This window comes from Sinohyriopsis cumingii, chromosome 9 (genome assembly GCF_028554795.1).
Source record: "Sinohyriopsis cumingii isolate HCF-2022 chromosome 9, ASM2855479v2, whole genome shotgun sequence".
Classification (NCBI taxonomy): domain Eukaryota; kingdom Metazoa; phylum Mollusca; class Bivalvia; order Unionida; family Unionidae; genus Sinohyriopsis; species Sinohyriopsis cumingii.
In genome coordinates, this window is record NC_142969.1 from 100295891 (window position 1) to 100323580 (window position 27690).

At 34.1% G+C, this 27690-nt stretch overlaps 1 protein-coding gene across 1 annotated transcript in view; it reads left to right on the forward strand.

Annotated features, from left to right (window-relative positions):
- LOC149792343 (serine-protein kinase ATM-like) overlaps positions 1–27690 on the forward strand; it is a 360810-nt gene that overhangs the window by 76018 nt on the left and 257102 nt on the right. Inside the window, exons 5-9 of the mRNA XM_089970917.1 lie at positions 12401–12565; positions 17359–17521; positions 19344–19506; positions 20202–20306; positions 25578–25654. Of these exons, the coding sequence (XP_089827043.1) occupies positions 12401–12565; positions 17359–17521; positions 19344–19506; positions 20202–20306; positions 25578–25654 (673 nt within the window). The remainder of the gene's footprint in view (positions 1–12400; positions 12566–17358; positions 17522–19343; positions 19507–20201; positions 20307–25577; positions 25655–27690) is intronic.

The window sequence follows — 27690 nt, forward strand, 5'->3', positions numbered from 1 at the left end:
TCATTTCTGGCCACAGTTGTAATGCACGGATCGATTTTATTTTTATATAAAGACTCTGTTATGAGCGACCCCCTGCTGAATGTGACCAGCGACCGCAATGTCTTGGCAAAATGTGCATTTCGACACTGCTATGAACGAACGCATTGCAAAAATGAGGATAAACTACACCGACCTTTATTTAATCCCTGTAAAAACGACAGCTCATACCGTTATAAATTTTTTAAAAATTTCTTTAGCTATGCCTATAGTGTTTTATAGTTTCTGTCATAAACCAGACTAAAGTATATGTAGATTATTTCTTAGTCTGGTTCCCTGCTTCGTATGCTATCTGCATTCTCCGCTATTTGCATATGGGTGAGCAATGCAGGGAGCATAAACAGCAGGGGACCAGACTAATTACTCCTGCACTTAGCATGTTTGACAATCTTATGGTAGGACCCAGTATCCCAATCAATGACTGTATCGCGAGAACAGACTAGACACCACTGACCTATGTGTAATCAATTGTTACAATGACTGCTTGATTAGTAATGATTGTTAGAATCAAAACAAGCAGAAAAGGAATATTTTTAAAAAAAGGATTGTTGCTACTGGTGACAAATGCTGCAGTTTGCGAACCAGGCTAATGTACATGTCACAAATTGCTGCTGTAGTGCCATAGTTAACGTAGTGGTCACATATATTGTTTGTCTTTAGAATTAATTCATATTGCCAGGGGGAATAAGGTCATTGTCTATTAAACCAACAAGAGAGAATTGTTTGCGGGATTCGATTGATAGTGTTCAAGACTTGTCATGTTTGTTGTACTTCTCCCCAATGTTAAGTGATTACATCCCAATCACAAAGCTGCTGTCTATTCAAGTTGGTGTGACCGGGTTACACACTTTGCTCATAGGGTTAATCCCTGTATGTCATCTCTGAATGAAGCCGACTTTTGTCTTTGAGTAAATGGTTCTGTTTCTGGATGAGATAATTGTTTCTTTTTATTTCATTAATTGTTAGACATGCAATGCACAAATATAGTTGTCATTTTTTCCCACAGCCCAGTCAAGACTGTATTTACGTTCGATCTTAAAATTGAGCACAAATAAACCTAGAACCTTAATAACAATGGATGGACCTCCAGCGAGAAAGAGAAAAATTTTAAGGCTTGAGAAAATAATTATTGTAAATAAAAGACTTGAAAAAGAGCAGACCACTCGCAAAAAAGCAGTTTAGATGTCGGTAAAACAAATTTAAGTTGTTACAAGGGAAAACGAGTAATTCAGAAATGATTTCGTATGATAAAATGTGATCTTCAGATGTACATGTGATTTCACGTTTAATGAAAGAAGTGTATCTTTATTGCTATATAATTTTGTTTTTAGATGAATGCATACAATATTTTAGCAAGAACTATTAATAAAAAATAGAATATATATTCAGTGATTGTGGTTATTTTTCTCCAAATTGTTCTGAAACTGGACCTTGGAAACTGGTCTTTTTGTACAAACCTGCTATGAGAGACCACCTGTCTTGACAGACTGCTTTTTGTTGGCAAAAGGAATGGTCTTTCATAACAGGTTTTACTGTATTTACATCAGTATTACACTATGACCTTAGTTATATAAGTATTAGACTCACTTTATTTATATCACTATTAGATTATGGCATTAGTTTATCAGTATTAGACTATGACCTTAGTTGTATCAGTATTAGATTCACATTATTTATATCGGTATTAGACTATGACCTTAGTTAATCAGTATTAGACTATGACCTTAGTTATATCAGTATTAGACTGTGACCTTGGTTATATCAGTATTAGACCATGATATTATTTATATCAGTATTAAATTATGACCTTAGTTAAATCAGTATTAGACTATGACCTTGGTTATATCAGTATTAGATTCACATTATTTATATCAGTGTTCGACTGTGACCTTAATTAATCAGTATTAGACTATGACCTTAGTTATATCAGAATTAGACTGTGACCTTGGTTATATCAGTATTAGACCACGATATTATTTATACCAGTACTAAACTATGACCTTAGTTAAATCAGTATTAGACTGTGACCTTGGTTATGTCAGTATTAGATTGACATTATTTATATCAGTATTCGACTGTGACCTTAGTTATATCAGTATTAGACTATGACCTTAGTTATATCAGTATTAGACTCACATTAGTTATATCAGTATTATACTATGCATGATTAGTTATATCAGTTTTAGACTATGCATGATTAATTAGACTATGACCTTAGTTATATCAGTATTAGACTCGCATTATTTATATCAGTATTAGACTATGGCATTATTTACATCAGTATTAGACTGTGACCTTAGTTATATCAGTATTATACTATGCATGATTAATTATATCAGTATTAGACTATGCATGATTAATTATATCAGTATTAGACTATGACCTTAGTTATATCAGTATTAGACTCGCATTATTATATCAGTATCAGACTGGCATTAGTTATATCAGTATTACACTATGACCTTAGTTATATCAGTATTAGATTCACATTATTTATATTGGTATTAGACTATGACATTAGTTATTTCAGTATAGACCATGACATTATTTACATCAGTATTAGATTCACATTATTTATATCGGTATTAGACTATGACATTAGTTGTATCAGTATTAGATTCACATTATTTATATCAGTATTAGACTGTGACCTTGTTTATATCAGCATTAGACCATGACCTTAGTTATATCAGTATTAGCCATCTTACTGTTTTTAATTTCAACCATTTGTTCTTTTATATCACTGGTCGATATAGGACCTTTTATAAGTTTTAAAAGATTATACAAATAACACTTCGTTTGGCGCTAAATAGCCTAAAAGTGCTCATGCGCCGTTAAATAAACAATCAATCAATCAATCAATATCAGTATTAGACTGTGACCTTTGTTTATATCAGTGTTAGACCGTGACCTTAGTTATATCAGTGTTAGACCATGACCTTAATTATATCAGTATTAGACCATGACAATAGTTATATTGGTACTGGACCATAGCTGTCAGATGTCCCATTTTTCATGTATTCCAGTATTTTGGACCCAAATACAGGTGTACGTTTTTCTTGTTAAAAGTCTGTTTTAATAAAAAATATTAAATAAAAACTTTCCTTGCATTTATCTGTTTAGAACAGGGACCCAGTTCTATTCAGAGATTTTGTATGTGTATGAATTTTCTCCAGCAAGGAAAAGAAAACAGAACTGGAAAGACAACTATGCCATCATATTTAGATTTGTGAAACCATCAAGTAAAGAAGAAAAGTTTGCATTTTGCAATTGTGTAATTATGATTTTGTTATTGGCATATAGCACCCATGACATGAAAAGCATGAAAAAGCTAATAAAATACACCTTGCTGCTTAAGTATCAACAACACAGACTGAACTTAACATGTATGTATACCAGCAAGAATCTTGATGTAATTCGATTGGCTGTTCATTTCTCAAAATTTCTTTTAGAAATTAACCTTCCTCTCGCAGTTGCTAGTGTAGCTGTGATTTATTTTGCACACTTTCTCCATACAATACATTTGCAAATGATTACTTGTGTGCTAGAATAAAAACATTTCAGTATTTTTTTAAAATCACAGAATACAGATCATCAATGAATCAAGTGATTTGAAAAAAACACAAGGTGTGGAAAGGCTCCTATAAACAGTCTGTGTCTGAGTATGTGTTACACTGTTGCACCTTTTGAATGGGCAGCTAAATTGAACGGGGTGCCCATTCACACGGTGCAAGAGTGCAACAAATGCATCTTTGACATTAAATAATCACTGTATATACTCACGTAAAAGCCCGTTCGCATAGAAGCCGACCCCCAAACTGAACATTGCATGACCCACGTATAAGCTGACCTACAACTTCGAGACATCTCAAGATGCACAAGGTAAGTTCTAAATGCATTTATTTAGGCAAACTTGTATTTTAAAAAAATACATGTATACTTATCTTGAGGTTGGCGTGCATGATTATTAAAAATGGTATAAACTTATTTGAAAAGTAATTTATTTAAATTTCTGTTTTCTTATTGTTTCTGCATAATTCCGATTTTTGCAGAGAACTCCCGATTATTATATTATGTCTTCGATTTTCATTTCTTCTAAACAAGAAAAGTCCTACATGTTCTATTGTATTACCTGTGAATTATTTTTGTGAAAAAATAATTACTTTGCTCTAAAGAATTTGCTTCTTCACTAAATAGAAGGTTTAAACATTATTCGTGTAAATTAATGATTTTTATTACCTCTACAATAATACTAAAATAAAACAAATAAACCAGAACAAAAAAGTAAACCACAACAGTAAAATTGTCCGCAATTAATTTCAATCCCAAGAACGATCATTACGAATGCCGTAACTCCATATGCTATAGTGCCATTCCCATGAAAGAAACTTACACGAGTGAACACCTGGTATTTTTATATAGTATATACGATTGTTAATTACCATCGTTAAATTAAAAGAAGGAATGAATATACATACCACACACAAATGTGTCCTCAAAATAACTAATTCAGAATACGTGTTTTATAATAAACAGTACTAAATCCTTTATGAGTTGATAATAAGGGAATAAGGTCGGGTATACAAAGAGGGGAAAACAGTTGCCACATGTATGGTGCCATGAGGGTGGCTATTTTGGTACCTTTAGCTCAACAAAATTGGGAATCCTTTATTTGCCAATCAGTTGCTGGTGTTAGCATAACACTCAATAGTGTAGAACGTGGCTTTTTGAATTATGACAGAGGGCCAGTCATTTTCACAAAATAGTTGCATGAATAAGAAATAACTTTTGATTAGTCGCGCTGGCTTTCTTGCTTGTTTATTTAAGACTAATCTTTAGCTCTTGTGCAAGATGGCTGCTATCGCTTAACCGGCTTGATGCAGCTGTTTCGTTTTTTGTGCTGTTTTCATGATATTTGTGATTGTTGCCTGTCTTCGTCTACATTTTTGTGTTCATTAAGTATTGGCTGTTCAGTTCGTATGTGCTTCTGCATCTCCTTGTTTTGGAAATGAGAACAATTAGACTTTTTCTCAGCTGTCGTGCTTCACTGCTACAACTTCCATTTGAACAAACCGCCATCACATGATATTCGCCAGTCAACCCATTTATGCTATGATGGACCCGGTCAATCAATCGCGCTATTCGTCTTCACGGGGAAGCCAACCCTTTTATTGTGTTGTTTTTATTGTATAATATGTTACTAATGAAGCATGTTTCCTCCACGTCTTTGTTTAGCCATTGTGTGTGTGTGTTCTCAAAACTCACTTATTTCAACTGCAAGAACAACCTTAAAGACCTAATAATGTTTCCTACCTTAAATATTCTCAGTATGGTTTTTTTCTCTGTTTTCTAATTTCATGGTGTTTGTGTTTGTAATCAGATCATTATATATGTTTTTTTTTATTTGATAGGTGTTGTCTAATGTTGTAAAACGCTTAGAGTTTCTAAAGATTAGGCGCTATACAAAGACCTCATTATTATTATTATTATTATTATTTTGACCACAACTGACAAGAATATGAAAATAGGGCACGTTTTGGGAGAAACTAGGGCACGTCACAGGGAGAAATGGCGAGTCTTTTTGCGAATTTTATGCATATTGGACCAGGAAGATCAGTCAATATTTAGTGAAAACAAGGCTTTAACAATTTGAAAAGTTCATAGGTATGCCTTACACCCCATTTTACAAAACTACGGTAATCTTGCTAATATTATGGAATAAAAGGCAATTACACATGAATGTATTGGTATAGTTGCTGGTCAAAATTCCCTCTTAACACGAGCCAGTTTCAGGGTTTTAATGATTAGCTGGCCTGTACTGCTCTTGCAGAATGAAAGACTAATTTGCTGACTATCAACATAGGAGATGCCAAATCAACAAGCTTTCCACTGTGTGGAAAGTTATGATGTTTGTTCAGCTTAAACACAAAACTAAAATTGACTGATGTTGATCGTATTTGATCTATATTTTGACTTTATTATTATTACCACTCTTCGTGAACATGTAAATTAAATGTGCATACCTTTAAAAAAATGTTACCTCAATTTGTAGGATCACTTATTTCATTGAAAATGTTTAACTCGTGAGTGCATGATTCAACGTAATTGAAACAGCTATTAAGGACTAGCTGAAATGTTATCTGGAAGAATGCAGTTTGGTCAAAATGATGAATAAAGCAAAACCTGCATATAATGTTTGGGAGTAAATAAGGATTTAAGTGATGCTATGCATGCTTTGCACTGTGTAAGTACTGTACATTATATTATAGTTCAGCTTGGTCAGCCCGTGAATTATGAAGTCTGTATTTACCTTTATTTAACTTTGTGTTGGAGAACTCAGAAAATATGGACATGCAAAATAATAACAAACTCAATCATAGTACATTATAACATTTTAATAATTGTCATGTCATTGAAAGTACCTTTTTTTACATGGCTATGTCTTAGGACACGGAAAAAATTATTGTGTCATGTCCTAAGATTTACAGCCATTACAGTAGTCAATTAAAAGACCTAAAAACTGTCAAGTTTAGACATTGGCCTGCGGATAAGCTGACCCCTCTCTTCTTGGCCATTATATTTTCCTAAATTATTTGGCTTATATGCAAGTATATATGGTAAGTAAGTTACAGTCCTACTTTAATGATAGTAGTTGTTGTAAATAGTTACGTATGCATAAAAGTTTAAAAAATCAGTATTTGTTCCTGAAAGTCAGTATTTTTGTCATATGCAGTCAGTATTTGTTTTACTCTGGGATTGGCAGCTATGTTGGAATATGGTATTAGTTATATCAGTACTAGACTATGACATAAATTGTGTCAGTGTTAGACTTTGACTTTAATTATATCAGTACTAGACTATGACATTAGTTGTATCAATAGTAGACTATGACATTAGTTGTATCAATACTAGACTATACCATTAGTTGTGTCACTACTAGACTATGACATTAGTGGTATCAATATTAGACTGACATTAGTTGTATCAGTACTAGACTATGACATTAGTTGTATCAGTACAAGACTATGACATTAGTTGTATCACTACTAGACTATGACATTAGTGGTATCAATATTAGACTATGACATTAGATGTATCAGTACTAGACTATGATATTAGTTGTATCAGTACAAGACTATGACATTAGTTGTATCAGTACAAGACTGTGACATTAGTTGTATCAATATTAGACTATGACATTAGTTGTATCAGTACAAGACTATGACATTAGTTGTATCAGTACAAGACTATGACATTAGTTGTATCAATATTAGACTATGACATTAGTTGTATCAATATTAGACTATGACATTAGTTGTATCAGTATTAGACTATGGCATTAGTTGTATCAGTACAAGACTATGACATTAGTTGTATCAGTACAAGACTATGACATTAGTTGTATCAGTACAAGACTATGACATTAGTTGTATCAGTACAAGACTATGATATTAGTTGTATCAATATTAGACTATGACATTAGTTGTATCAGTACAAGACTATGACATTAGTTGTATCAATATTAGACTATAACATTAGTTGTATCAATGTTAGACTATGATCTTACAAGATGCTTCCTGAGATTTGTAAGTGTTACAATCCTGGTACCGCTACATTTCTTTTCTTTTAAAGTTCATATGCATTACATATTCAATAACAAGAATTGATCAACAATTTAAACTACAAAATTTTATTATGAAAGACCTTTTTTATTACTACAATTTTGTAACTTCATCCTTTTGAAACATTTTAAGGAAAACAAAGAAATAAATTACATCAAATAGCTCTATTGGAACTAAGAAAACAAAGCGCAGAAAATGAGTTAATGGATTGCAAAGTCACGTTTCCTGCTGCTGTCAAAAGAGTGATTAGGTAGTTTCTTTTCTTGTTAATTTCCTTTACATTGTAATTGTTGCGAGCGAAAAAGGGAGAATTAGTTTACTAGAGCAAGAAATAAATTTACAATACGAGAAGAGTTTCATGCTTTTGGGAGTTCTTTCTAGGCCATGGAGGAATGTCTTGAAGGCACCTCTGTCACCACTACCTTCAGAAAATTAAATGGTTGGTCTCATTCAAGATTTTCCAGTTCTTACTCTCATCCTCTTTGTGGTACAGTGTATCTCTCAGCTGCCATAATATGATATGTCAAGCAAAAATCATGATAAAATTTTACTCTCAACCTCTCTGACAGGGTTGTGTTTCAAAAGACTTGATTTTCAGTTTCTTTTAAGAAAGACAAAAAATATATATTCCTGGAACATGTTGCATGTATCAATGTTAAACAGTCTTGGGATAAGCTATCCTTGGGACAGCTTATATAACAGTTTACAGGCAAAAAAGTCAGATAAAAGCAACCGCCATTTCACTTATTACTTAATTGGTAGACAGTAGCTAGTTCTAAGTCCTTTGATGACTGCTGTCAGTCGTATATTCATTTTTCTTTAGAGACAAGCATATATCCTTGTCAAACTGCTTAGGATACAGTTCAATAATGCTAGCATTATGGTCGTCAAGAACAACTCGGTTCTGACTGGGATTTGCTCGGAGAATCCAGCAGGGAATTTTGAAAAACTATCCAGTCTATTATGAGTGCAAAGATGAACACTAATGACACATTCATTACCTTTGAATTCCCTACTGAACTGTTGAGAGTAGCAAAGACTTCATCTAATTAGGCATCTGTTTTGCCATCCAACAGATTTGAAAGACAGAAACTTGATGTATGGTTTTCTTGAATCTTGAAGTATCGTTGCAATTATGTGAGTGTTTGTACAAGTCTGTAAGGTGATGATATATGCTAAGTCTACAAACTACTTCTTCCTTTGTAAGTGTATGAAATGCTTGAAGAAGAAAAAAACAGGTTATATTTTTTATTTAGATTTGACTTTCCAAAAAATTTTTATATGAAAAGATATCTTATTCTCAATTGGATGATGGCATTTTTCAGGATCATGTGAACTAACCCACCCACCCCTTGAAACCTCAAAATACTTTTTGAGTTTCAAAAATGTCCCAACACTGTCTGGGAATGTGGCAGGTATGGTATCCCCCAAAAGTAAGAAAAGACTTTGTACATGACAGCTCATTAATGAACAAACTTTGTCATTAGTTTAAGCTTGATCTTGTGGAACTAAAATTTCTTACTGAATGGGCATCCATCTCAGGGCACTTGAATAGCAGCACATGATAGCATGTGGTATTCTTTCTGAATGGGCATCTGTCTCAGGGCACTTGAATAGCAGCACATGACACCATATGGTATTCTTCTTACTGAATGGGCATTTATCTCAGGGCACTTGAATAGCAGCACATGATAGCATGTGGTATTCTTCTTTCTGAATGGGCCTCCGTCTCAGGGCACTTGAATAGCAGCACATGATAGCATGTGGTATTCTTCTTACTGAATGGGCATCCGTCTCAGGGCACTTGAATAGCAGCACATGATAGCATGTGGTATTCTTCTTGCTGAATGGGCATCCGTCTCAGGGCATTTGAATAGCAGCACATGATAGCATGTGGTATTCTTCTGTAAAAACTCACTTTTCAAATTCAGCAAATTTAACCCATTGTTATTAATACCTCAGTATTTCCACACAGAGCCAAAATGACCTTTATTGTAAATATGACTACCCCATCCATACATAATGTAATCAGAATCTACCATCTTTGACATGGAAGCAAGACTGCAACTACCGAACAGCAACCATATTGATTTCATCCATGTCCAAAGTTGGCAACAGATTTTCCTGATCCAGTAAGCCTATTACAATGCTTGTCTTGCAGATTTACTGTTACAATGATGTAAGGTCAGAATATATAAGCCTATAAAATTACTTGCCTGGACTGACCTCTTTAACCTTCACTTGTCCTGACCTTTACATGTCTGGCAGTTGGGCAAGCATTATTGTGTCTGGCAGTTGGGCAAGAGTTAATATTGAGCAGTTTTTCATTCCTAGTGTGTAAAATAACTTATGATACAGAAAAGGTCTATTTATATTAGTAAAATAACTGCTGTTAGAGAAAGTCTATTTATATTAGTAAAATAACTTCTGTTGCAGAAAAGGTCTATTTATATTAGTAAAATAACTTCTGTTACAGAAAAGGTCTATTTATATTAGTAAAATAACTTCTGTAGAAAAGGTCTATTTTTATTAGTAAAATAACTTCTGCTACAGAAGGTCTATTTATATTAGTAAAATAACTTCTGTTACAGAAAAGGTCTATTTATATTAGTAAAAGATGTATCATTACAGCCAAGAATCATGCATTATAAAGAGGTTCCATTACATCCCATGTATATATGCATTATAAAAACATTCTATTACAACACAGAATTGGGCATTATAAAGATATTATGTTAACCCCAGAATCATGCATGTATAAGACTTGAATTTAACACTAACATACTTGCAGAATGTGAGTAAACTGTGTGCTGAAATTTTAAGCTCATGCTTTTTGCATTGGTTGCATTTTCCTTACCAAAATATGGAATATTTCTTTGTTATTACATGTAACTAAAATATGTCATGTCTAATCTTAAATCTGTTACCATGTCCCGTAAATCTTTTAAAATATCCCTTCTTTAATCTAGGTCACTTATATCTGTTGCTATGCCTCCCTTAAATTAGTTTGTGTCCTATTTAAATCTGTTACTGTGTCCCTTGCTCAATCTGTTATCATGTCTCTTAAATCTGTTACTATATCCCTTCTTAAATCTATGTCCATTCTTAAATGTTACTATTTCGTTAAATCTCTTACTATAACCCATCTTAAATCTTTAACTACATCCCTTAAATCTTGGTATATCCCTTTTTAAATGTTACTATTCCCCTTAAATATATTTCTATTCCCTTTAAATTTGTTACTATTCCCCTTAAATCTGTTATTATGCCCCTTAAATCTGTTGCTATGTCCCTTAAATCCATTACTTTGCCCCTTTGTAAATCTGTTATATGTTTATTATGTCTCTTCTGAAGACTTTTATTGTTTTTGTGGACTGTATATTTTTGTATTTGTGTCACATTATACAGACCACTCCCTCAAAATATAATGGTTGTTTCTCATACAAATTTAACTGCAAGTCCTTGAAATGTTTATTGTCTTTTATTTCTGATTTAAATTTTTTTTTAATGTAACAGGATATATATTTGGACAGGTCTAATTAGACTTTTTTTTGTCAAGAAGAAAATGAATTGCATGTAGTTTTTGTCAGTATATTTAGTTGACCTTTGTCAGGAACAAATCTCAATGGTAAAAGCATGAGCTACTTTTAAGCCAGTCAAAAGCCAGTTGTTTGAATATTAATTAGGTGTTAATGATCAGCTGATAAACATGTCTCTTTCAATTTGCACAGCGACTGGCACTATCTTACAATTTGCAAGAGTTGACTATATTACAAAGAACAAACTTTGCAAGAGTCATGATAGTGTTAAAGTTGCTGATAAGCTTATTGTTAACACTGTGGGTGACAGGTTTTGTTTTACTTCAAGGGTGTCCCTAGGTTACTTCTTGTCCATTGGCCATCTTTGTAACTGACATCTGGTAGCTACCTGGCCATGTTTTGAGTACTAGTAAGTTTGGTTTTATAAGCTTCATTTCAGTTAAAAATGAAGTCTGGGATGAAACGTTTGGTTTCTGACTAAATGTTTTATTAACATTAGAGAAGGGTAAATTCTGGACCAAAAAGTGTTTGAGTTTCAAGATATTTTGGTTTAGTGAGGTATTTGGTCTTCAGAAGTTTTACAAAGGTTAAAAGGTACTAGGGAAATGAGTTTGCAGATGTAGTTTTTCCTCTGTCACAAAGAAATTCAAATAGCAAAAATAAATAAATTCTAGTCCATCATGTATTGCATTAGTCAAAGACTATAATTTCATTGTCAATATACAGAAGGGTCCCTACACCTGCAGTGTTTATGGTCTGGACTTCAGTAATGTTCCGCATGTATATCATGTATGTATTCAGGTGGTCCAAGGCAGAAGAGTTCCATAGTGTTGAGATACAGAGTGTTTATGGTCTGGACTATGTATTTGCTAAGTTTGTATTTCATGTATATACATGTATTCAGGTGGTCCAAGACTAAAGAGTTCCATAGTGCTGAGATACAGTGCTTATGGTCTGGACTATGTATTTGCTAAGTTTGTATTTCATATATATACATGTATTCAGGTGGTCCAAGACTAAAGAGTTCCATAGTGCTGAGATACAGTGTTTATGGTCTGGACTATGTATTTGCTGAGTTTGTATTTCATGTATATACATGTGTTCAGGTGGTCCAAGACTAAAGAATTCCATAGTGTTGAGATACAGAGTGTTTATGGTCTGGACTATTGTGATTCAAAGTTTGTACTTAATGTATATATTCAGGTGGTCCAAGGCTGAAGAGTTCCACAGTGTTAAGCCATGTCATAGAGATACTGAAGGATCCCTACACCTGCAGTGCTTATGGTCTGGACTACAGTAATGTTCTCCTGAAAAACCTCCTGACCACTCACAAATATTGGGTGGACATGCCCTCAGACACCTGGCACAGTGAGTAGGACTTTCCTGTTTAACACATCAAACTCATTAATTAGGGCTCCACATTGAGATGCACAAGTCATATAGTAAAGTCTCCTTTTCTGTTTGTCCATCTATTTACACATACAGTAGCCTGCAGAGCTCAGCAACCCTTTCACATACTTGCGTGCCATTCGTTGGTAGATTGATAATGATATGCAGGTATTCCTATTGATTCTGGTTTGTAAAAACTAGATGTTCTGGTCATGGTAAGACTCGTAAGAAGAAAAAAAAGATTTCTGCACATACCTTGACCAGAAGTGCAGGTCACTGAGACCTGTTGGTCAGTAAATCTTTAAAGGAGACTAGAAATCAAAATTTTCCTTGTACGTATTTAATTCTCTACAGATTTTAATTCGACTGTCATGTTTATAAATTAAATATCATAAGCGGGTAGTGATTTTATTGCATGGAAGATACCACGATTCCGTAAATTGTCGAGTTTTTCCGAGTTTTGATGAGACAACCGATCACGTGGTACCGTGATGCAATACTAGCCAGTCCTCGAATACAAACATAAACATTGGCAAGTGAGGCAGATGGAAGGAGACCAATTTGGGTTGCACATTCAAAACTTGAATCTGCAGTCTGATATAATAGTTTATGTGCTGTACTGGTCAGTGCTAAAAGAAATTTTTTAGGTCCAGGCCCCGGGCTGGTGACTTAAATAAACTCAAGCCCTGACTGAAATTCCAAAAGCCTGGACAGTTCATACCTGTCAACTCTCAAGCCGGGAGAAAAACCTCCGATTTTGGGGGTATTTCCTCATCTACATCCCGATCTCGTAATATCTCTAAATTTTTTGCAGCGAAGTCCCGATTATTACATTATGTCTGTCAATTTTCATTTGTCAGAAGGAAAAAACCCAACCCCAAACCATTTATAAATAGATATAATGTATGCAATCCACAATCTAAACTTCCACACTGCAGACATCGTAGTGATATGACTGAAAAATTGTTAAAGCTACGTTAAAAATTCAAATCACACGCACACACATCTAAATCCGGCACTAGACGAAATAATATCACACAAGTTTTTTTCTTTTTTTCTTCTTCAGTAAATAGAACGTGAAAATTAAACATTATTCAAATAAATTTCAGATGTTTTTAAACGACTACAACAGTACTATATTATAAAAAAATTAAAAGAATAAAATTGTCACCAGTTAGCTTAAATGAATGATCACTGTGAAATTTTCTCTGCAAACAAAATTTCCGCCAAAGAAACTCGGCCAGTTAACACCTGACATTCCTCTACCGTATATGTAAAGTTTAATTACCATGATTAAATTACAAGGAATAAAACAAAATATGCCATGCAGTATATGTGGTCCTAAAGAACTAATTCTGAATAAATATTTTATTCAGCAAACAGTGTTACATGCATTAAGACTTAAACCTGAAGTCCATGGCATCGTAAGTAACAACAAAATAGGCATCGTTTATTTGGCAATCAATTGCTGGTGCTTACACATACACACACTGTCGAACATGGTTTCTTTAAAGTATGTCCGAAAGGCAGTCCTTTTCACAAGATGAATGCAGGGATAAGGAGTATGTTCATTAGTCACACCCGCTTTATTGTTTGCATACTTAAATTAAAACTTCAGCTATTTTGCAATTTAGCCAGAGCTGACCAGAATATGCAAAATGGGCTTGTCCTGTGGGAATAATAAGGCATATCACATGGAGAAAAGGTACGTCCCATGGGCGCTCGCACATTGGGGCAAGGGGTTGGTGGTTGGGTCAATAGTGTCTCCCCCCCCCGTTTCTATTGTCAGCCATTTAATGTGAAACTTTGACCTCTTTTCTTTTAATCGCTGCTATTTAAACTGCCCAAGGAATAGTTTTATATCAGTTCCAATCATTGCAGATTACCGTTTATACAAACTACATGTATACAATGATTTTTTTTTTTAAATTTGTAATTTTTATAAGATTACTGAAAATTTTGTTTTCCCGAAACACGACAGGTTTAGAATATTATTTTTGGCAAAGCCTCCATTTGATTAAAATCAAATCTAAATTTCACCTTGGACAGTAGTGATTTGATTTAGATTGTGCTGTGTTAAGGCATGTATGTCAACATCTTGAAAATACATTTACTCATTTCACCAGCGCGATCAAAGTTTCCTCAGGCAAACAATTTTTGTTTCGACAAGCCTGACAGGCACCTCACTTTGAATACAGGATGGGCCAGAACTAAAACCAGAGGGGCCCAGGGTGTCGGGCTATCATTTATTTTTAGCACTGCTGGTGTAGATAAAAGATCTGTGAATTGATTGTTGCATTTTGTGGTCACTTACTCAGCCTTCTGCCTCTTTTCGTCACTCGCACGTTTAGCTTTTTTCCCAGGATTTAAAATATTCAACGTTATGTCTGGAACAGCGCCAACTTTTAGTCTAAGCCTAGCATTTGCGTATCCTTGAGCTGCCATTTTTTCAGAATCCCTCTTGTAACAGTCCTTTGAGAAATTTAACGAGCACAGAGTGCTGTATGGTGTTGCTTTGAAATTGACTCGTTTGTAATAATGTATCCATTCTTTCATTATGCCTTTATCTTTCGGAAAAGAAAAAAAAATGTTGTCCACAGGCTTTTCTTAATGTTCTATTACACCCGTAAGCAATGCAAAACAGTATTGACTTTTACTCTGGCAACTCCCACTTGGGCTGCTGGAGTCGCTACTGTGACGTCACATCCCAAAAGTAACCGAATAGGCGCGGAAATTTTGCATACGAGGTCACGGAAATTCAGCTCCTAGAAGATAGGCCAATATTTTAATATTGGCATTACAGTCACAGATGATACTTCAAAATAAGGTTTTCTGCTATAGTACTTTTATTATTATTCTATATTTCCATTGGTTTCTGGTCTCCTTTAAGTTTCAATCTCATTTTTATTATTTTAAACGTTTTGTCCATTTGTTATCCATCCATCCACCCACCCACGCACCCATCCATCCATCCATCCAATTTTCACACTTTCATTTTTGAAGCAAAACTTATTACTTTTTCTTCCCTGTACATTTTGTAAATAGAAATACCTATACAGTAGTCCCCCTCTTGAACAGCCCCCCTGACCAGCAGCCACCCGCCTCTTACAGCCAGAATCCCTTGGCACTGACGAGTTTGTATTCAAAAGTATCCCTCAAGAACAACCACCCCTCTAACGCGACCAGTGGCCAGCATATTAGTGCAAAAATGTAAAATGTTCCCTCATGAACAGCCACCTTTTTGTTCTTGAAAGTAACCAGAACCAGTATTTAATTCATATCATGATGTAAGGTAAGTAATCAGATTATCATTGATACATGTCTCCCAATGTCAAGTTTCAGTTACTGAAAGAAGTGATGACTAAAGTACATGTAACAGTAAGGAAATGGCCTGGACAATGTCATGATAGAGTTTTGGGCTTCACACATCTGTCAAGTTCTTCTCTTTGATGATTACAACTGGTTGTAATTTAACACACACACACACACACACACACAGAGAAATTAACCTTGAACAAAACAGGGACCGAAAAATCATGTGACAGCACATTTATTACTTCCTTTATGATGAAGGCATTTCGTCCACTCGACAAAAGTTTTGTCTGCATAATTAAATCACATACAGTTAACAATATCCAAATAAGTCATTACCAAACATTAACATGTCATCATGTAAACGGAGACGTATTATTTTAGAAGAAGGTCGGTTATTCTACTCAGTGACATTAGGTGAGGTGGGGAGGAGGGACTTGCTGAACAATTTTATGTTGAAAAGACTCTAATAAACAATTTCATAACCGATAAGGAGATTATTGAGCTGCAGTTGGAAAATGGAGCAAATGGAAAGAGAATTATATATGTACCAAGCTTTAAATGACGTTCAATGGTTCTGCAGTGTGCATGACAACAATACCCGCTCGCATATCACACATATGCCAAGAATAAGAACTATTAACATATATTCAGTTGAAATAAGTCTATTATTATAGCAAGAAGAACCTTTTAATAAGTAATGTTACTTTTAAATAAAGATATTAAGTGCTTTGAAGTATGTAGCTTTCTTATTACATGCATTACATATGCTTCTCACAAAAAGGTTGGTCCCCCTCTGGAAAGACCACCCGTCTTATAAGGCCACTTTCCCAGTGCAGAAGGGGTGGCTGTATAAGAGGGGGACCACTGTATATGACATCTTTGATAAATCTTTCTATCTGCTAACATATTTTGGCAGAACGCATGATTTAGCTCTGTCTTGTTTAATTTCATGTAATATCAAGATTATGGTCATGGTTAGGTATTGATCGTGAAAACAACATTTGGCATTAAATTGCTGTTAATTAATACATTCTGTATCATCAGTTATACAAAATGTAGTACAGGATGATTGACACATTGCTATGTTTGCCTACTGAAAAACCAACTGTGTTGGCATATAACTTGGCCAGCAGCCAGCATATTATTGCAGAAAATGTAACATTTACCCCTCCTGAGCAGGTGCATTAGGGTTTTCACAGAGGAAATATCAGTAATATTTTATCTTCTGAATTCTAATGGACAGTTGCATTGTTCCTTCATGCTGATGAAGTACCTAACTTTATGTTAGGTATATGACTACATGACAGCCTACTTCATGGCTCCATGGACAGCATTATAATAAAGGAGTAGTGTATTTTTTTATGAATCATCATATTCTGTGTAAAGAATGTCCTGTCATGGTTAACTTAGAACTAATGCATTGTCTTCTTCTTGGGACATCTGTCTTTATATTTCAGACTTGATTGGTATGTATTGTAAGCTGTTCTTAGATGGTGTGAACATAGATCGTGTTATCCTTGCACGAGTAATCAGGACATTAGTGAGTGGTGCCACAAGACAGTGTGATGTCCGCCCCAGGCGTCTGCACAGTTTCTTTAAAGAAGTCTTTTCAAGAGTCAGGTTGGTATAGAAATAAGGGTAATGACTTGTTTGTTCCGATGAGGCATGTTTCAAGGTCACTAGAGTATGAAATGCATTTCACTGATTTTCCTTTCCCACTGATGAGGCAGGTTTCAAGGTCACTATTGTATGAAATGCATTTCACTATGATTTTCCTTTCCCACTGATGAGGCAGGTTTCAGGGTCACTAGAGTATGAAATGCATTTCACTGTGATTTTCCTTTCCCACTGACGAGGCAGGTTTCAGGGTCACTAGAGTATGAAATGCATTTCACTATAATTTTCCTTTTCCACTGATAGGCAGGTTTCAAGGTCACTAGAGTATGAAATGCATTTCAATGTGATTTTCCTTTCCCACTAATAGGCAGGTTTCAAGGTCACTAGAGTATGAAATGCATTTCACTGTGATTTTCCTGATGAGCAGAAACCAGAATATATATGACTGTTAATAGGTGAAAAATGGTGGCAGCAATGAAGAGAAAGAAAGATAAAGATATTTAATGATGCAAGCTAGTGTTTGTGGTTATTGTGGCTAAAAGAAATTCGGTGTTTTGGAATCAAAGAATTGGACAAACCATAATTATTACTGTGTGCAAGTATGTGTAGGTTTACTGGTTGTCTGAGTTTCCTCTGACCCTTGCCACCCTATTTTTGATGTTTGGACAGTTATGTTGAGGTGTAGGGCCACATGGGGTAGCCGCTTACTAGCTGGCCCAGCAAACTTGAACAACCTTTCATCAAAATATACCTTCATGAAATCAATGGGAATATGATTTATTTTCTCAGAAATTACAATCATAGCATTTGTTATGTCTTTAATTCGCTGACAGACGTGACGAAAGTACATCGTTGCTGAAATTTTACCTGGATCTGTCCATTTGCATTCCTAGTCACATGACTACACAACTCTTGCAACCTACATGTCATTGACATCAGAGGTCTAGAATAAATAAGAATGAAAAAACTGAAATTAAGAAATATACTTCGATCAACACACCTCTGGTAGCTAAAGTAAGGCCTGTGTCCGTTGGGATTGAGCAGCGATATTGGCCTAAAATGTAGATTACAAATCACTGACAGCTAACAGGTAGTCTGTCTGAAAGTAGTTTTGTTATCTTGTCAAGGATGAGAATGGCGTATACATAGATGCTATGTATATGTCTGTCAGTCTGTCTGTCTGTAATATGTATGCTGGAAATGCAACAAGTAAACCACATAAAAGGACACCAACTATCACTGACAGATGGAAAGGCCACCAAGTTAATATGTATGTCAATAATGTATCGTATCATAGGCTGTGTATAATGAATCACATCGATATACAGCACAGGTGTATTGTTTCACAGCTAGTGGGGATCATTGATCTTGTTTTTAAATTCTTCTTCAGATAAAAGTTTATTAACAATCTAAGAGATATTGTTGAGATATTTTTGACTGAAATAAGTATTATATTAGATCTTGAAATTCCCAAAGTAGAAGTTCAATTATATCTTTAAAATATCTTAAAATTCCTTAACTATAAGCTCATTATATCTTGAAATTCCCAAAGGATAAAGTCAGTTATATCTTAAAAATATATTAAAATTCCTTAACTATAAGCTCATTATATCTTAAAATTCCCAGAGTATAAGCTCAATTATATCTTTAAAATATCTTAAAATTCCTTAACTATAAGCTCATTATATCTTGACATTCCCAAAGTATGAACTCAATTATATCTTTTAAAATATCTTAAAATTCCTTAACTATATAATAGCTTAAGATATGAACATGACATTGATGTTTAGCACCAAATTAATACCTTTCTACTTTTACATGTCAGGCAAGAGAAGATAACAGCAGTGTTGGAACATTTGGTTTATGCAATGAACACTTTCGTTCATGCAGTTGGACCCAACTCTCGTGTTCAGGTGTGCAGCCTGGGAGAGGAAATATTCCTGAACATGCTGTATCTATGGGACAATAGGCCGTCAGAAATGTTGAAGGTAGGTTAGTGTGACCAAGATGGTGTGGAGTGTCAAATTTAAGTTTGAGGCCAATAAAATGATTTCAAAAATGCTTCAGTCCTTTGGGCTGTTGGATTCTGAATTCTACTGTAATAAAACTTGTTTTGTATTTTGTTAAATCATAAAGTATATGCAGTCATTGGGACATTCTTCACTTAAGAATGGTATATAAAAATATTGTCTTAGTACTCCCCTTCAGCAACCTCACAGCTTTTGATTCAATTGTCCTCAAACGTGGCTGACATTATTGAGACAAGGACAACATATGCACATCATTCTGTTTTTATGTTCTAATGAAATTTTTATATATCCCATTTTATTTGTCCGCTATAAGGTGGAACATGTATTATAAAGTTGTCCATAAATCCGACTCTTATCAGTCATTTAGTTCTCTACCATCTACACTTCAATAACTTTGTCATTATTCTTTAATGACTATTCTTTATTCTTTATATGAAAATTCTTGTATGTGCAACTAGCTTCACAACTTTTGCTGAATGGCCCTAAAACTCAACATTTGTGTAATCTGCCATGATATTATAATGCCTTTGTCAGAGTTTTGTCCCTATCTGGTGTAAACATTTATATACTGTGTATGACTTGTATTGCTAAGAAGAGGGGGGATGGGGAATTTGTTTTTATGGACCTATTTACCGTTTGTATTCTTTATCCAGGATGGTCTGGTTGAGTTTTTTCAAGGTCAGATATATTCCCATCATCCAGGTGGGGTAAAGCAGAACATGGTTGGAGCATATGCAGTAGACTGGGAAAAATGGATGGTTGGTATTTCTGTGCTCTTTGTCTTATCACATCTTCCACTCTCCTTTCTTACAAGTATTTTCTGATAATTATCATATAGCATGACGTGTGTGTATGTGTGTGTGTGTGTGTGTGTAATTTAATGACTACCACAAAGGCTGTACTGTCGACATTATATCAGTCCCATACATGTGGTTTTTTTTATATGTCTGCTATTTTGATGGAATATATTATGCTATGACCAAGTTTGTTTATCCGTTAACTTTTCTGCATGGTAACATTAGTTGTACAGCATGTAAATCTAAAAAACTTTGTGGATAGCATGCACTTTGGTTGAGGAGGAATCCTATTGAGAGGTCAACATATCAAAGGTCAAGGGTACTGAAGAGCAGAAAAATAAGTTTCTGCACAATAACTCTAGTTTTCCACCATTGTCAGTTACCAAAAGTTGTGGATGGCTTGCACTTGGGGTAAGGAGAAGCCTATTGAGTTTAGATGGGGGGGGGGTCAAGGTCATCATGACTGTAAGAAGAAAAATGGTTTATGCACAGTTACTTGACTTTTCCATGATTCACAGCTGCCAAACATTACAGATGGTTAGCATTAGAGACAAGGAAGATCCCTACTGATTTTGAGATAATATAATTTGGAGGTCAGGGTAAGAAGGTTTCAATGCATTTACTTTTGTTCTCCACAGTTACCAAACTATGCAGATGGCTTGCACTTTGGATAAGGATGGACCCTTTTGATTTTGGTATCAAAAGGTCAAAGATCAAGGCCAGTGTGATCGAAAATGAAAAATAGTGCCTGAAACAATAGCTTTAGTTCTACCTAACAGACCTAAACTTAACTTTGTGAAATGCTTTGGTGCCAATCTGACATCCAATATGTCCATCACAGCAGCTAATTTGAAACTTTTGTCATTAATGAAGAATATCGAAAGTAAGAAAGTTGACACAGTGAATTCTTGAAAATTATTTATTGCCAGTAGAGCAATTTTGTATCTTTGAGGGACTCTTGTACAAGACTGGTATGTAATTATGACTTTGTACAATTATCTTTTAATGAATTTTACATGCTTTACTTTTATACTTTGGTTTATATACCTTTTACAGAATTTTAACATCTTTGCATTTTTCCTTTTATTGTTTAGTGCTTTCCTTTGGGGAGGGGAGGGGTTTACTTTTAATTAGCAATATGAAACAAGTAGTGTGCCGACATGCTGTTAAATAATACAGTTACTAACTCATGGGGATTTTGTAGGAACAGTATTGTGATAGTGAAACTCAATCCTGGTTACAAATACATTAACAGCTGGTTAGTTGTATAATTTCTTGTAGTGCTTGCAATCTCACCTGGCCAGAAGGTCAAAGGAACTTATTGTTCTTTGTCTGTCATATGGTGTATTGTGTCTGGCATCCAGTAATAATTATTGTTTTCAATTTGTTGTAAAAAAAATGACAGACCATTTTCAATGATACTTGTCACAGAGCATAAAGGCATTTGAAATTTTTACAAACGATGCTGCTCTACAATCAGATATGGCCACCACTACTAAACACAGACAAAACCTTTAAAGGGCTTCTCCAAAATAGTAAGTAGAATTTATTCACAGTTGATAGAAATCATCCTGGCATGAAGACCTTTCAAATTGTCATGACATTTGACTGCCTTTATCAAAAGCAGAAAAACTTGCCTATCACCCTTTAGAATTCTTTAACAGCTTCTCAAACCACCAGACCAGCTTCCACCAAACTTGGCACAGAACAACTTGGCATGTAGGCCTCCAAAATTTATATTAATGATAATCTACCTTCAGATATGACCGATGCTGATAAAAATACAACTTAAAATGTTATAGTGACTTCTTCAAAAACACAGATGACATTTTTCAGAGAGTGTGTTTATATGAAGGCTATTTGTATTTTTACAAATAATAACAATCTTGCATCAGATACAATCATATTACTTAAAATGTAAAACATTTTAATGACTTCTCAGAATTACTGAATAAAATTTGACCAAACTTGACATAAACATTCTGGAATGAAGACCTTTGAAATCGGTTCATTAATGCTGATCTGCCATCAAATATGGCCACCATTATTACAATATATAGAAACAAACCTTTATACACCTCTCCCTCGATAACTCGTGCACTACGGGGTCCACAAACATAGACTGCACTATAAGCGAGATGTGAGTTACCGCAGGACCTAAAAAAATTGAACAAAATCGCTTTGACATCGAGAAAACCGTGGTGGGGGGAAGAGTTAGGAACTGGGCTGTTTATTGAATGAATCCTCATTTTACAATCACGTCGATAATAATTTGTAATAACGTGCTTTTTCTAATAAAGTTGTTTGTTATTCTGTCTAAATAATTTATTTTCAAAATGTCCAACATATGAAAGATCGTTCAAACTGGTTTCAATAACCGTCATGCGTTTGCGAAAAAATCTGTGTATTACATCACTGCTTTTTGTTTTCTTGATGAGTCTGGTTCCCATAGTGGTGTTTAATGTTATTCTGCCAAATCGGGAGTCCACAGAGCAGGGAACTAGACTAACTGTTGATACACTTATAAACAAGATTCCTTTTTTCAGAAAAACGTGACATTTATTTTGTGAGACAATCATCTACATCGAAACTCAATTTTTGTATTTTTCAATTAGTACAATATTGATGTCATGATTTTATTGGAAGTAATAATGAAACTTCTTATCATCCTTGAGGATATCTCTAGGTGCCAGTTCAAGAATTCTCTGAAACTTGCTTGCCCACAATGGTCCGTATCTGTGAAATCAAGCTCTTTATTTTTTGAAGTATTCATTTCGCTTGGCTGCCTTGTTATCTTTGATTACAGTTATGAAAGAGTCGGTTAATTTAAGGTAGTTTATATTACATACACAACAACATTTATAAGTGTTTGATTGATCAAATGAAGTGATTTCACCCAACATACTACTGGGGCCACTAGATTTTAAGTTTGATGGATTTTCGTGCCTTTTGACTTTTCTTTTATTCCACCTCCTTTATTTGATTCAAAAGACATAATTAACGTGATAATGCAGAGGAGGCCAGCTTTTAATTCAGTGCAGCAATACAACAAATACTTCCAGAAGTCAGTTATCAAAACATGGTTGGCACTTAATTAGGTTCTCAGAGAAATGCTCGTGGACATAGCTGTTACAGTAGATTAACACATTTTACATTTAATTACAAGAGGACACATTGCATTTATGAAGATTACACTTAAAAGGAACTAAAAGATAGAACTAGAACACAAATTTCAATTGATAATTTTTTATTATTTATTTTGTATGTATTTATTAAAGTGCTGCCTCCTCTCGGTGTAAGTGACATTTTCATTGATCAGAATTTCCTTACATATCGTTAATTACAGTGTAATAGGAATGTCATTTGGAAGGAAAATGTAAAAAATTGTATGACCTATTTTTAAATTTGATATTTCAAAGTGTTGATTAATATTTCCAGGTCCTATCTACCATTTTCGACGATAAAATGAGCGATACATCAGAGTTTCCTTTACCAATTGTGATTGCAATTTTCTTCAAGTTCAACAAATAGGGATCAATTTTTAGGGTATTTTCTGGTTTAAAAAATGGGAGCCATGCCTGACCCCTTGTTATAAGTGGGTTTGCGAGTTGTCAGGGCACAAGTTATCAATTGAGTGGTGTATAATTTCTCCCAAACTGCTAAAATGGCATGAAGATCTTTGTAGTTTGTACATACAGTTCTTATCTGCAATCAGATAGGGCCAAAGTAATTAATAAAAGAAAAGCCTTTTGTCAACTTCAGATCAGCTGAATAGAATCAGACCAGAGTTTGGGCAAATGATTGTGATCCACAATTAAATATGGCCACCATTACTAATAATAGAAAGAAAAAAACCTTTAAGCTAATTTTTTTCTGAAACCACTAAACATAATTTGACCAAAATTGACAAAAGCCATTCTGGCATTAAAATCTTTCACACTTGAATGCAGATGATGGCAATCTGCCATCAGTTATTGCAGTCATTATCAAGAATAGTAAAGTACTTTAAGACTTATAAAAAATCACTGTACAGAATTTGATCAAGTTTTTTTAAAACTGCTTGACCAGAACTCAGAGAAAGTTTTCTGGTAGTAAGAGCTTTTATATTTATACAAATAATTACTTTGCTGTATCCAAGAACACTACATTTTGGATGACACCCGCTCCCATTACAGAGATGAAAAAAGACAAAACTATATAGGTTTACTAGAATTTACAAGTTTTTTCAAATATATCACTACAAATTGTAAAGAACAATCCAGAAATTGAGCAGAAAACTTCTGATGTCTACATCATTTAGTTGTAATAAGAAATTTAACCCATGCACAAATGTTACTTTGATGTTAAAATGCTTCATATATTGTTGTCAGATGAAGGCAGTTGATTTGTGTCTTTTATCACGTTATCATTCAGTTCTCAACAGCTATCAAAATAGACAGTTGAACTGCAGTGTAAGCACTTCATGTTCTCACAGAAGTAACCATGGACATCATCATGACAGTCAAGTGACTCTTGTTAGTTTTGAATAGAAAAAGGCATATTAAATTTATCGTAATTAAATGCAAACCAAATTTGTGAAAAAAATTCAAATTAACCCTTGAATTTCACTTGACAAGTTTTCTTTAATTATTTTTATGTTTTGTTGAATTGCTACTTGTAGATATTTGCCAGCATTTTCATTTTTTGATATTTTGTTGTATATAATTGTCTTTTGTTTGTTGATATTCCATTGTATATAATTGTCTTTTGTTATTAAGAAAACATTTTTGTTGATATTGTATACAAAATGATTTCTTATCAAATTAGTGAATTTCAGGATGAAGATTCCAAATTTCTACTCAGTGTTGTTTTCTATGATAAATAAATATCCAGTTTTCTTTTTTTTCATATAATATATTTCAACAAATCCTATATGTATGTGTGTGTATGTATGCATGTATGTATGTGTGTGTATATGTATGTGTTTGTATGTATGTGTGTGTATGTATGTATGTGTTTGTATGTATGTAGTGTTTTATAGAACCTCAGCACCATTGTAGTTATTTGATTCCATCTAAAGATGAAGTTTGACAAATGTATTTTATAAAAATGAAATGCAAAAACTTTAGGAATATAAACTCCCCAGATACATGTAAACATCCAACACTAAAAAATATATAAATCATAAAAGTGTTTTCTTAAAACAAAATAGAAAAGAGAAAAGTTTTACTAATATTTATTTGTAATTTTCAGAGCCACATGAGGAAGCTTTATGAAGTTCTGTATCTTGAATTCCAGCAGATAGGAACCAGAAGTAGACTGTCTGGCATGTATGTCTACCTTTATACGGTCTGGGTTCTTCAATTCAAACTTTCATTCTCATGCCCACATTAATGAGATACAACTCTTCCTCGATAACTTGCTTGCGCACAATTGGGTCCATAAACATAGACCACACTATAAGCAGGCGCGAGTTACCGAGGTATCTCTAAAAATTGGAAAAAATCACTTTGACATTGAGAAAACCTGGGGGTGGGTGGCGTTAGGGAACTGAGCTGTTTATTGACTGAATTCTCATTTTACAATCATGTCGATAATAATATTTAATAACGCGCTTTTTCTAATGAAGTTGTTTGTTATTCTGTTTCAGTAACATTTATTTTCAAAATGTCCAACATATGAAAGATAGTTTCGACTGGTTTCAACAACCATTACATAAATGCAAAAAAATCTGTGTATTACGTTACCGCTTTTTGTTTTCTTGATAAGTCTGGTTCCCATACTGGTGTTTAATATTATCCTGCCAATCGGGAGTCCACTGGGCTGGGAACTAGACTAACTATTGATACACCACCAAAGAAGATTCCTTTTTTTCAAAAACACGCGACATTTATTTTGTGAGACAGTTGTCTACGTTGAAACAATTTTTGTATTGCTCAGTTAGTACAATATTGATGTCATGAATTAATTAATTGGAATTAATAATGAAACTTTTTATCATCCTTGAGGATATCTCTAAATGCCAGTTCAAGAATTCTCTGAAGCTCTCTTGCCCACAATGGTCTGTATCTGTGAAATCAAGCTCTTTATTTTACAAAGTATTCGTTTCGCTTGGGTGCCTTGTTATCTTTGATCACAGTTACGAAAGAGTTGGTTAATTTAAGGTAGTTTATGTTACATACACAGTAACATTTATAAGTGTTTGATTGATCAAATGAAGTAAGTTCACCCGACATACGACCAGGGCTGCTAGATTTTAAGTTTGACGGATTTTCGTGCCTTTTAACTTTTCTTTTATTCCACCTCCTTTGATTTAAAAGACATAATTAACATGATAATACAAAGGAGGCCAGCTTTTAATGAAGCGCAATAATACAACAAATACATCAGGAAGTCAGTTATCAAAACACGTTTGGTACTTAATTAAGTTCTCAGAGAAACGCTTGCGGACATAGCTGTTACGGTAGATTGACACGTTTTATGTTTAATTACAAGAAGACACATTGCATTTATGATGATTACACTTAAAAGGAACTAAATGATAGACTCAAACTCAAATTTTAATTGATAAATTTTTTAAATTTAGTTTGTATTTATTTATTAAAGTACTGCCTCCACTCGGGGTGAGTGATATTTTCATTGATCAAAATTTCCTTACATATTGTTAATTGCAGTGTACTAGGAATGTCGTTTGGAAAGAAAATGTAAAAAATTGTATGACCTATTTTGAAATTTGATAATTCGTAGTGTTAATTAAAATTTCCAGGTCTTATCTACTGTTTTTGACGATAAAACGAGCAGTACATCAAAGTTTCCGTTATCAATTTTGATCACGATTTTCTTCAAGTTCAACAAATAGAGATCAATTTTTGGGGGTATTTTCTGGTTTAAAAATTGGGATCCACACCCGACCCTGCATTATAAGCAGATTTGTGAGTTATCAGGGTGCAAGTTATCAAGGGAGTGGTGTATGTCAGTTACTTTTTTCATGGCAGTAACAACAGTGGTATCCGCAGTTAATATTTTGGTTACAGCTTTTCATTTGCATATCCTTCCAAAACTCACTGATAGATTCTAATCATAGTTGGCTTAAGTTATGATGACGCTAAGACATAACCTGCTTGCTTGGCCATTTTACTTTGGCATCAAGATACCAGTCATGGAAAATTTGTGTTATAGTTTTGGTGAAAGTTTTCTTATTTGTTAAAATTACCTAAACCCCTTGAAGGATTCTCATCATACTTAGTAATAATTGTTATGATTAATTCATTCTAGAAAATGCTTTCTCACCTTTATGACCTTTTGGGTCAGAGTAAGTCATAGAAGATATGCATTTAGGTTTTGTTTAAAATGTGTATTTCCTAAA